Genomic DNA, 9,010 nt, shown 5'->3' with positions numbered 1-9,010 from the left:
AGAGAGAGAGAGAGAGGAGGAAGCAGGCTCCCCGCAGAGCAGAGAGCCCGATGTGGGACTCGATCCCAGGACCCTGAGATCATGACCTGAGCCGAAGGCAGAGGCTTAACCCGCTGAGCCACCCAGGCGCCCCTTAAAGTATATTTTTGCTGCTGGCTAATTTTTAAAACATTTTATCTTTCTTTCCCCTTACAACCACACATATTTACTGAATACCTACAAGTTTTGAATTAAAAAAAATAGATATGTTAGAATAGTGCCTAGCTATTATATAGCCTAGCTATTATTATTTTGTTTCCAAATTATTTGGACAAACATTAAGATCTAATATAAATTTCCACATCCAGGGGTTTTCCCAAGGTCATAACACAGAAAAATTTAAAGCCAGTTATTTTTCTGACACAGTTATTTAATTTTATATTCCTGCTCTCTGTCTCTTTGGAGGTAGTTTTAATCACGTGCAATATAAACAGAATAGAGGCTTCATTTACAGAGGCACTGTGTAAGAAGAAAGGGAAAACCTTAAAATGCAATTTGATGATCAAACTGGACCTAGAATAATAATTTTAGCTTGTCCATCATCAGACTGGGTTGTGGCGGTTGGAGGGTTTCCAACAAAGGTTATCAGAAGGCCTTCGAAAGGTAGTGTTGTGTAAGGGATCCATGAAGCCAGGAAGGGGTTAAGTCTCTTAGAACTCTGAGATCCTCTGGCCCCATTTGCTTTTTCTTGCTGGTTGTTCCTTCCCCCGCCCTGGTTAATAGCATTAAGGGGCTCTCCTCAACCTCAAGGTCTCGGCCAGGATGGGAGAAGTGGTCATTTCCAATTCAAGAAGCGTTCTTTTGGACTCCTGGGTGGCAGCCGGTGCTAGGGCTAATCTTGTTGTTTTCAAGGGACGGTAACAGCTATTTCTAGTTGGGGTTGTTTCCTGGGTCCGCCTCTTCACTCCCTGTCAGGGTCCTTTGCCCCAAAGGACTTTGCCTTTCTTTTCGCAGTCGAACACCCTGGCACCTGCACGACCGGACAGCCCCGAAGAAGCCCGCGGCGGGAGCCCTTCCATCTGACTCTTCTACCTGGGACACAACTAGCAGAAGGCAGTGCCCCAGGCGGCGACGCGACAGTGAAGCCTACACCGGGGGCTGCTCGCCGAGCCGCATAGGTGCCTCGCCTTCGGGGACAGAGCTCGCAAGCGCCAAGCTGGGGCCGCCAGAGCCGAGCCGGGAACCGCGTTTGCCCGGGCCGAGGCGGAAGCCGGAGCATTTGGGGGACGGGACCGCGGGAACCCGGAAACGCCTGGGCCGCACCAGGCTCGCGGCGGCGAAGGCGGCTGGAGCAGGCGGCTCAGGGCGTCAAGGGTCGCAGGGGACCCAGCTGGCTGGCCAGCCCCCGGTGCCGGGCGGAGCTGAGTCGCCGCCCGGGGTGCGCGCAGCCAGTGGAGCTGCGCGGGAGGTGAGCGTGGGGCGCTCCTGGGGCGAGGCGGGTGTAAGGCAGCAGGCTGCTGCAGCGGCCGACCGGGGCGCTAGAGGCTGCCGGTGGCGTGGGGGCGGGCGGCGCAGCTCCGGGAGGAGGAGAAGGAAAAGGTGTGCGGGGGCCTGATGGAAAGTCCGTCCGAGTGAAGGACACGGTGTCTAGATAAGCACGGGGGGGAGCGGATGGAGTGACACGTTGTACCTCCGAGGGACGACGTGCAGAATGTGTTGGGTGGAGGAGGAAAGGGCCCGAGGAAAGGGGTGTGTCAAGCGAATGAAAACGGCACTGTGTGCCTCCGAGCCTGGGGCGTGTGGAGCCCAGTAGCCCGTGGGCCCGGCTGGCCGTCATTCCTTCCGTGAAGGTCCCTTGAGCTCCCGCTCCGAGAGTAGCCGATGTGGTAGGAGCCGATCCACCAGACGAGGACCCTGCGCTCGCAGGGACTTCACGAGATGGAAGGGCTGTCCTTGGTAAGGCTAGTAGCGCATAGGCAGGGGCTGTCCGAAGCAAGGCGAGATTGCTATCAGAAGATGTGTGTGCGCGCGCGCCTGTGTGCTGGGGGGAGGGTTCTGGGTGTTGAGGGAGGGAGGATTTTATTTAACCAACTAACCACCTTTCAGGAACTCTGGTTCAAATGAATTAAAGAATGATACTGAATGTTGAAATGGGCCTTGCTTGGCCAACCGCTTACATCTCATTACTTTATGAATCAGTCTTTCAGTAGTAAGACTGAATCTTTTATTATGTTCTGTTACATGCAGTATTTGAAAATGGAATCAGAGTTTTTGGTTTTCAATCAACATTCAACTTTGATAGTTAAAGATGAAATTTGGTACAGTTTCTCACTTGGTGGTCTCATTTTCATTGGTAAACTCTGGTTGTTTCCTTTAAGGGAATGTTAAGTTTATATTAATGGTTCTAACATTTCCTACCTAATACGTCCTCTAATGGTTCTAACATTTCCTACCTAACACGTCCTCTTAAGTATAGATTCTGCTTTTTCAGCGTCTCAGTTTATTTCTCCCCTTTTTCCTTACCGCAATCTCCGTGCTAAATGTGGTGCTGTTCTCTTATTTGCAATATAGCGATGGCTTCCAAACTGGACTTGCTTCCCTCAATCTGTCCCCCTTCCAGTCACTCCCCTCCATACTGCTTCTTAAAAGATAGCTTATGCAATCCCTGGTCACTCTTCCCTCAGAAGTACTCAGTGACCTTCTATTGGCTCCAAAATACATTTAAAATTATTTAGGGTGGCATTCAAAACCTTTCAAAGTTGCAGCTGTCCATAGCTCCAATCAGATAAGTATGTCCCTTTCATTTTTTTGAATTACTTTATCCTTCTACAAGGATCTTCCTTACCATCTTTGTAGAGATTCTACTTATTCTTTTTTTTTTTTTAATTAAGATTTCATTTATTTATTTGACAGAGACAGGGAGAGAGAGAGAGAGAGACCGTGTGCACAAGCATGGGGAGCAGCAAGCAGAGGGAGAGGGAGAAGCAGGCTCCCTGCTGAGCAAGGAGCCCTATGTGGGGCTCCATCCCTGGAGTTAAGTATTTAAAGACAGTTAACCGACTGAGCCACCCAGGCACCCCGATTCTACTTATTCTTTAATGCCTTACATATCACCTTTTTTTTTTTTTTTAGATTCTATTTATTTATTTGACAGACAGAGATCACAAGTAGGTAGAGAGGCAGGCAGAGAGAGAAGGGAAAGCAGGCTCCCTGCTGAGCAGAGGCCATGCGGGCTTGATTGCAGGACCCTGAGATCATGACCTGAGCCGAAGGCAGAGGCTTTAACCCACTGAGCCACCCAGGTGCCCCAATACCACCTCTTTTTAAAAATATTTCTTATTGGGGCGCCTGGGTGGCTCAGTGGGTTAAGCCTCTGCCTTCGGCTTAGGTCATGATCTCAGGGTCCTGGGATGGAGCCCCACATCGGTCTCTCTGCTCAGCAGGGAGCCTGCTTCCCCTTCTCTCTCTACTTGCCTCTCTATCTACTTGTGATCTCTCTATATATATCAAATAAATAAAGAAAAAAATATTTCTTATTAAGATATAATTGACGTATAACATTATATTAGTTTCAGTTGTGCAACATATGATTCGATATTTGTATATATTGTAGAGTGATCACCATAGTAAGTCTTGTTAACGTTCATCACCACACAGTTAACACATTGTTTTCTTCTGATAAGAACTTTTAAGATCTACTCTCTTAGTAAATTTCAAATATATAATATGGTGTTATTAACTATAGTCACCATGTTGTAACCCCAAGACTTACTTATTTTAGATATAACTAGAAGTTGATACCTTCTTATAAAGCTTTCTGAAGTCTACCATTAGTCCAAAATATTCTTTTCCTTTGTATGCTGAGCTTTATAATTTTAATTATTTGTTAATTTATTTTTATAAGTTATTTATAATATAAATATATATGAACAAAATATATTATATAATATATAACAATATAACAATAGAAGTACAAAATATAAAATATAAATATAACATTTATAAAATGTTTATTTTTATAAATAATTTATAACTTTAAATATTTGTTAATTTGCATTTTGCTATGGTTATTTGAGGAATTTGTCTGTACTACCTCAAAGATTTATTACTCGATCAAATATGGACCAGAAAGGCAAATTCAAATATACAATTATTAATAAAATCTGAAATAAGTTTACATCACCACACAAGAATTAATCCTTGCCTCCAGGGTCACTTGTATCACGACTTGTATCCAGTTGTCGAGCTTCAGCTTACAGGGCTTTAGCAAAAAGGGCAGTTTTTGTTTTCAGTGATTCCAAGTCGGAAGGACAGGAGAAAGTTGGAAATGTTAGTTTGGATGGTCATAGCAAGATAGTGGAGGAAAATAGAGGAATTCAGGATCCAGTCCAGTTCATAGGTAGATAACAAAACCTCAGAGACAATAAACAGGACTAGAATCTAATATCCACAATAGTGGGCTACTGAAACATAATTTTATTTCTCTACAGTCATCTCCATTTTTACCAAAGGTAAACAGTATGACTAATTTGCATGCAAGATCAGTCTAGTTTCATTAAACTTGGTTTGATTATTTACGTAAGAACAGCGATTAGCCATATAGGCTCTTTTGAAATCTGCCTTGCTGGAACTTTTCAAAAGTAGTCTCTGAGTGGACTTTTAAAAGCTTCTCAAGGCTAGGACACAAAGCCAAGGATTCATCATTAGACTTTGCCTGTAATACCTTTAGATTTGGGTGAATTCCTCTCTTCTCTCTTCTAGAGGTCTCTAAGAGATCCTGAGGTTCTTGGGCCTGCCAGGAATTGACCTCTTCCTTACCACCCTGATAAGACTGAGAACCCTGAAAGCAAGATACCAGTTGAGCTTTTTTTTTTGAAGGGGCGTTATAGGCTCTATATATAACTGTCTGTAAATGAAAAAGACTTAAAATGGCCATGGTTAAAGATTTGATCAGAGTTCATTTCTAATGCAGTTGACAAGGATATTTGGTTATTTCTGTGATACATATTTTAAGATGATAACGGATGATGACTGATGACATTACACCAGACTATATCAGATTTTAAGAAATTTTATACAATTTCTGGAACACATATTAGTAACATCCTTCATACAAATATAACCCAGGAAGGTTAAATATTACTTATTTAGCAAGGTTTTCTATATAATTTGACATATCAAATAAACCTAATCAGTTTGACATTTCTTTTTTTTTTAAGATTTTATTTATTATTTATTTGACATTTGACAGACAGATCACAAGTAGGCAGAGAGGCAGGCAGAGAGAGAGGAAGGGACGCGCGCTCCCTGCTGAGCAGAGAGCCGGATGTGGGGCTCGATCCCAGGACCCTGGGATCATGACCTGAGCTGAAGGCAGAGGCTTTAACCCACTGAGCCACCCAGGCGCCCCGACATTTCTTTTTGTATAAGGAGCTAGAACAAATCTTTTGAGATGTTTCAGTGACCCTCTGGAACAAATCAAAGTTCCAGGTCCAAAAGACTTCATTTAGGATTTGATTTTGGGGAATTTTGCCAAACATATTAAAAGGTTTTAAAACACATGATTAAATAGGATCGTAGGTCCTGTGAAACAATCCCTTTAACATAGGTATATATATATATAACCTTCGCTCTTTTAATAGAGAAGACTGTTTTCTTAAGTAATCAAAGACCTGATAAAATGAGAAACACAGGAAGCTATTTTGATAAAACACTGGATCTTTGTTTTCTAGGCAGGTTACTTAAAAGGTAAAGGAAAACCTTTCACAGTCTTATCAGGAGTAGACCCATAGTCCAAGAAAACTTTGTTCTTTTTTTTTTTTTTTTAAAGATTTTATTTATTTATCTGACACAGAGAGAGAGAGAGATCACAAGTAGGCAGAGAGGCAGAGGGTAGGGGAAGCAGGTTCCCTGCTGAGCAGAGAGCCCGAAATGGGGCTCGATCCCAGGATCCTGGGATCATGACCTGAGCTGAAAGCAGAGGCTTAACCCACTGAGCCACCCAGGCGCCCCGAAAACTTTGTTCTTTAAGGAGAAAGAAGACTCAATTCTGGGGTACCTTGGTACTTCAGTTTGTTAAGTGTCAACCTTGAACTCAGGTCGTGATCCTGGGGTCCTGGATTTGATTCCCGAGTTAGGCTCCCTGCTCAGTGAGGAGTCTGCTTCTTCCTCTCCTTCTGCTTCCCTCTCTCTGTGTCAAATAAATAAATAAAATCTTTTTTAAAAAAAGACTCAGTTCTAGTTTTACATCAATGTACTTTTGATATTAAGGCTCATTTTTATAATCCCTATAATTAATTTTAGCCACTTGACCACTCAAAATAAGTTTCTTCTCTCTCTCAGCTTTCTATATCTATTCAGTGTTTGTCTTTTATTTTGCTCTTTCTCATTATGAAAAACCAATTATTCTACTTTAGGGCAAAATTACCTCTTTTTTTCTTGACAAAAACATATCTCCATATCTTATAGTTTTCATACCAAAACACATCTGCTTTCCATGTAACAGAGTTCCCCCCTTATTTCTAGTATTTTAATTACATATATTAATTAGAATTCTTAACTCTTAGAATGCTTAATTCTAGTGAAAACTAGGAAGTAAGTAACTGTGAAATGTTTGTCATACACCAACATTCTAGTTAACTCAGAGAAGTACTAAAACCAGCCCCTCTTTTTTTTTTTTTTTTTTTTTTTAATATAGTCGCTGAATATCCATCATTTAACTTGACTTCTCAAAACTCTAAGGACATAAGTCACCAAAAAGATTTGGGAAACTGTTCAAGCAGACATAAAAAATAATTATTGTTGAAAAGTTCATTTATGAATTTTTGTATTTTTAAATTTTTTTACATTTAAACTTTTACATTTATTTAATTCACTTGTTTTAAACAAATACATTTCAATTACTCATGAAAATTTCATGAGACATTAAGCAGCTAGCCATCTTATTTTTCTTGCTGACAGATTTTGTAACATTAAGCAGCTAGCCATCTTACTATTTTTCTTGCTGACAAATTTTGTAACATAGAGCTAACGTTGTGCTTATTTGACTTGTAAACCCAGGTAGAAAAGCTGTATGTCTGCATTATATTTAATGCTGACAACTTTGTTTGTTTTTGTTGTTGTTTTAGCTAAACCAACAATATTCTTATTTGCCAAAGATTACCTAAGTCATGTGAACTTAAAAGCATTTGTGTTAGTTTCTGTATTTCTCTCCAAGAATATTAAATTAATATAGTATTCCCTTTTCCCATAATTTAATTAAATTGAGCTCTTTTACAAACTACTTTTGGCAAGACCATCTAGAGGTAGAAAAATATCACACATCTAAAACACACAAACAGAAATGAGATCTTATGGCTTTTGTTTTAAATTCTTAACCGTGTGCCAGATACAATAATAGAAAACTCACTAGTTTTTATAAAAGAACAGTTGGGTCCACATTGTGTGTCTGACAGATAGAATAAGGTAAGGTTACCTGCTTAGATGGCTAAAGCTTTTTACTAATGTTTATTGAAAAGACTTTTTTCCCCCTAAGTTTATTTATTTAAGTAATCTCTACACTGAACCTGGGGCTTGAACTCATGACCCTGAGATCAAGAGTCACACACTTCTCTGAGTGAGCCAGCTGGGTACCCTGAGAAGACTTTCTAAGATTGTTCATTTGCCCAGTATCCAAATAACTCCCTTTCCCTTTTCAGCATCAGGGTAATTGTCTCTAACTCTCTTAGAGATCCTGATGGAGGATGGGGGTCTTAAAGTTCAAATGACTATAGGCACCTGAGGGCTAAAATGGGGAGAGAGAAATCTTGCAGGGGTAGAAAGAGGGATGGTGGAGATAGGGGCCTGAAGGATTCAAGGCAAATGAGTAGAATATTGAAGTTGGCTAAAGGAGGAAGAAGGAACAGAAGTAATGGGAAGGGAGAGAGGTCTTAGAAGAGCCAGTTTGGGAAGATCTTGGGTTTCCCAAGGAAGCCAGTGAAGTTCCAGATTATCCTTAGCAAAATCATGCCAATAAGAAGGAGGTAGACAGAGGTGGCAGAGTATATAGCCAGCAGGGGTTCAAGAAGAGGATTTCAGTGGACTGAAAAGTTCTCATGGGAAGCATAGGATGAAATAGAACAGAGAGGCATTAAAGAACAAATAATTCCCATCAGGATCCAAATACCACCTTCCAATTAGACTAACTTGACCCATAGAGCTCCTTTAAAAATCCTTTCAAACATCTTATTACCAGGTTTCAGCTGGGACAAACAGTAAATATTTTTGGCAGTACTGAACTCCTTTTTAAAAATATTTTTTCAAAAAAAAAATTTTTTTTAAACCAAAGGTAAGCCTATCGAGTGACTCACAACCAAAACCAATAAGCCTTTTACGACTCAACCATGATGCAAGAAACATCCCCAGAGAAGGTAAAAAAGATGCAGCCCTCCCAAGGTCCAGAAGCACTTAAAGATAGCCAAAAGAAAGAGACAACATGTCCCCACTTCATCCCCCACCCCCAAACAACTGGCAGCAGTCAATAGGATGCTAGCTTCCAATGGGTTGCAATCTCCATTTCTGTCTAGCTCCTTTTCTATATTCTGTATTCTTTTTCTTATGACTTCTAATCTGCTGGTTGAGCCACTTGCACACCCATGAACCGATAACCTGCATGCCCCTGGCAGGCAGAAAGCCAAGCCAAATTTTTAGGGCACAAAATGAGATAAATAGGGAAGGAATATCTGCACTTTAGGAGGCAAGGATCAATAGCCGGCGGGTACCCTAAAACCAAATTTCCGAGAATCTTAATTCAGAGAACTAATATTTACAAATGTTTTTCTTCTGCTAGTCTGATTTTGGAAAGGAAGAGGCCATATAAAATTTTACCTTCTTCTCTTGACTGGGCGTTATATAGACAGATCAAGGAGAGCTGATTTGGTAAGAATTCTTACCCATCTCTGGCCTCTGCTAGTTCTTCCAAGGTCCTATCTGTGAGCTGTAGAGTGCGTAGGGTATCTCAGCAATCCCATCTTTTGTCCCCGGAAACTGTAGA

At 41.2% G+C, this 9,010-nt stretch overlaps 1 protein-coding gene across 3 annotated transcripts in view; it reads left to right on the top strand.

Moving 5' to 3' along the window:
* Positions 1-937: 937 nt before the first annotated feature.
* The window catches only part of SLC35A3 (solute carrier family 35 member A3), a 51,172-nt gene continuing 43,099 nt past the window's right edge, over positions 938-9,010 (top strand). The window contains exon 1 of one of the 3 annotated variants that reach the window (XM_046004897.1): positions 938-1,447. Coding sequence is in view for 1 of the 3 variants with exons in the window: in XM_046004889.1 (XP_045860845.1) it covers positions 1,918-1,935 (18 nt within the window). In the remaining 2 variants the exon portion in view is untranslated. Of the gene's footprint in view, positions 1,448-1,712; positions 1,936-9,010 lie in introns of those variants that run through there. The other 2 variants (XM_046004879.1, XM_046004889.1) reach the window with 2 other exon arrangements.

This window comes from Meles meles, chromosome 1 (genome assembly GCF_922984935.1).
Source record: "Meles meles chromosome 1, mMelMel3.1 paternal haplotype, whole genome shotgun sequence".
Lineage (NCBI taxonomy): Eukaryota > Metazoa > Chordata > Mammalia > Carnivora > Mustelidae > Meles > Meles meles.
This window is presented reverse-complemented; position numbering and strand designations above follow the sequence as displayed.